Below are 3,344 nucleotides of genomic sequence, written 5' to 3'. Positions count from 1 at the left end.
ATATATATATATATTGTATATATTTACTTATATCAATATTATTGTTTACGTTTTCTTACATATATGTAATTTTGTACGAAAATGTTTCTGATAAAAACGCTAAATTATCAGTACATGTGTTATCCAAGCGTAAAAACAAATCGAAAAAAGAAGATTCAGATCAAAAGAAAAAAAGGGAAATGATTCATCAGATCACAAATCCAATAAATCTAAGCTCTGCCAGAAAACTGAAATTTATAAATCATCATTTTTAACTATATGTCCAATCTAATACCTACAGTACGTAGATATTTTAAGAAATTAGAAAATTGGACAATTAAACATTTTGCAAACCCTGACGTCTCTGAGACACAATATAAGAAAATCAACATCTCGCAGTTTAAACATAACTCAAGATTTCTATGAATGCAGTGAGTGCCACGGGTTTGTATGTTGCAGAGAAAAAAAGGATTTCCATGGTGGAAACAGTTATGTGAAAAATCGCTGTTTCATACATTTAAGAAATAAACATTTTTTATATACTGTTAATTTCGGCTCTTTCGACGTTGTACAAATACGTACTCTTACAGGAATTTAGATAAATTATATATAAATGTTTATATATATGATGGGACACACAAAGGGAATATATAATTAAAGGGAATATACTACGATGTATATATATAGATATCAAAGTTATATATGTATGTGTATACATACATATATATTTATCACGGGATACAAAGAAGTACAATATATTGTATTGAAATGATAAGTTAAACTACGTTAAAATTGTTCAGATATTCCGTGTGTGTGTGTGTGTAAAGGTATTAATTCAGTATTATTATTAATACAAAATATATAAATATATAATGCGACAAAACGTATAATGCATTTTAAGCCTAGGACGTATAACTGTACAAATACTATTGTATAGAGAGTATCGTAATTATAGATTTTGATACATTAAAATATCAAAGTGATATATGTGTGTGTGTGTGTGTGTGTGTGTGTGTGTAAATATTTATGTACATATTTATCACGGGAGACACACGGAGGGAGTAACAACGTGCTGTATTGAATGATACAGTTTACTACGGTAAAATTGTTCCAAATAAAGATATTAACCCGGTACTGTTATTACTACGCAATACATAAATATGTAATGCGACATAACCTATATAATGTATTATTTTAAGCTTAGGACATACAACTGCACAAATGCTATCGTATGGAGTATCGTAATCGTAGACTTATGCAGACAGATTGCACATTCGCATACGACAATACTGAAGAATAGAGATCTCGATATAATAGTCAGATACTCTCTCTCGCGCGCGCGCGATGCCGTTGATGCAATGATAGATGCAGATAAGATACGAATGAAAATAAGGCTCGCGTTTCTAATCGTACTTCTAACAAGAGCAAAGAAAGCGACTGCGGTGCTTCTTCATTCCTTCAAATAGGAGAATCCCTTCCCTTTTCCTTACGTCTCCCTCTAATCAATTGCATGCTAGAGAAAATATTTGACTATTATACTCTTTTACTGGAGGCTGCGGTCCTCATTCAACGGAAACGCGCGGTCCGTCTTAATAAGTCTACGATTATAATACGCACATTGAATTGACGTTATTGGCGACGACTTAGATTCCCGAAATAAAATTTGTTTCAATCGGCAGTTCAATTTTTAATTTTTCATACATGCGTAATACGTACCCGGCGAGAAACTAGCTCCCGCTGCGTTTCGGCGAAGAGGAGAACATGAGGCGTCGCACCGGGACAGTCGTTTCGAACGGACTCCTCGAGCGGCCCACAGGCGGATCGTCGTTATAACGTTGTCATCACGATATCGACATGCAGTCAGCGATCGCGCGCAACGTTCGACACATTAATATTCGCGAACGGTCGACGTTTCGCTCTGGGACACTCGCAATAATCTTTCGGGTGAGAGCTCATTTTTAGACGATACGAATCACGCGAATCGCGGTACACGATGAACGTGTTTGTACACCGATTCGATTTATCGAAGAGCGACGCGACGTAGCGATTCTCTCGAAGTTGCTGAGGTGGTGAATTAAAAAATTTGCGATAACCATTTACTTCTGATCAACCATAACTTACAACCATACTTAAATAATTGAATATCAATATTATTAATATTATATAATATAATAATTATATACTACTAGATAATATATTAAGACTAGATAATATAATTATATATTATATTAATGTTAACTAATATAAATATATATTATGCATCACTCCATAATATATTTATATATTAGGGAACATTTCAAAATGTAAAATTTATGTATAAATATATTATGTAACATATAAATATATTATTCCATAATATATTTATATGTTATATATAACATAGTTTCATCTTTTTACTTTTTTATAAAATAATTATTTAACGTAGACAAAATTTAATGTAGAACAGCGTATATTTAGAAATTTATTAATATGGTGAATTTACTGCGGTTAGTTTAAAATAGTTACAAAATATATATTTTCCCGATGTCGAAAACAAATGTCGCATTATACATCACGTCTGTATGCATGCATTTGTAAGCGTGTACGCAAAACGTTTACAATTATGGATTTAAATAATGTATGATAAAGTTTATTAACTTGAAGTATATTTAGGCTTTTTTCTAAGAATAAAAAAAGTTTACAAAGAGAAATATTTCATACTTTAATATTTATAACTTATCCAAGTTATTACTTAAATAATTCATCAAATAAAATTGGAATTGATAAGAAAAGAGATGAATAATAGTCATAAGGAACTTTTACAAACTAAAGATTCTGCGTTACTAAAGCAGAATATCACCAAACAATCGACCAGAATCCATCTATTGCGCAATCGCTATTATTAGACTTACATAATTCATTAAACGTAGAATGTGATGGAAAACCAATAATCTCCCTGTCTTCTTGTATTCTGAATGTAAACGTTGATCCACGTGTTCCTATGAAATATCTGATAAAAAAAAGGCTACCTGAGATTCCTGTATTTTTTAAGCTATGTATTACAAGGATTCATAAAAATTTATTGAAAGAGTATATCCTGCGCTTAGTATCCTATTTACAATCTATCATCATATAAATATTCTTACCTGGCATACGAACATATTATTTGATCAATAATGGCGACTCCGCCATCTTTAAATTTATTTATCACATAATTAGATGGCACGTATTTCATAACTTTGTACTGAGGTAAATATGACTTGAGTTCTTCGAACTCTGAAAATTATTATTCAAGTGTTATTCAATTTTTTTCTTCATGTATAAAATCCTTTCAATCATAATTTATATATTGAATGTGAATAAGACCTTTCCTTAGCGCAAAATTA

At 31.1% G+C, this 3,344-nt stretch overlaps 2 protein-coding genes across 2 annotated transcripts in view; both read right to left on the bottom strand.

Annotated features, from left to right (window-relative positions):
- Positions 1-1,982, bottom strand: part of LOC105454991 (histone-lysine N-methyltransferase 2D) — a 30,481-nt gene extending 28,499 nt beyond the window's left edge. The window contains exon 1 of the mRNA XM_011698001.1: positions 1,696-1,982. The gene's annotated coding sequence lies outside the window, so the exon portion shown is untranslated. The remainder of the gene's footprint in view (positions 1-1,695) is intronic.
- Positions 1,983-2,410: 428 nt separating this feature from the next.
- The window catches only part of LOC105454989 (GDP-fucose protein O-fucosyltransferase 2), a 3,298-nt gene continuing 2,364 nt past the window's right edge, over positions 2,411-3,344 (bottom strand). The window contains exons 7-8 of the mRNA XM_011697998.1: positions 3,105-3,234; positions 2,411-2,968 (exon numbers count right to left, since the gene is read on the bottom strand). Of these exons, the coding sequence (XP_011696300.1) occupies positions 2,815-2,968; positions 3,105-3,234 (284 nt within the window). The 3' untranslated portion in view covers positions 2,411-2,814. The remainder of the gene's footprint in view (positions 2,969-3,104; positions 3,235-3,344) is intronic.

The sequence above is a fragment of the Wasmannia auropunctata genome, unplaced genomic scaffold, assembly GCF_000956235.1.
Source record: "Wasmannia auropunctata unplaced genomic scaffold, wasmannia.A_1.0 LD335965.1, whole genome shotgun sequence".
NCBI lineage: Eukaryota > Metazoa > Arthropoda > Insecta > Hymenoptera > Formicidae > Wasmannia > Wasmannia auropunctata.
Note: the sequence above shows the minus strand (reverse complement) of the source record. Positions and strands in the feature narration are given on the sequence as shown.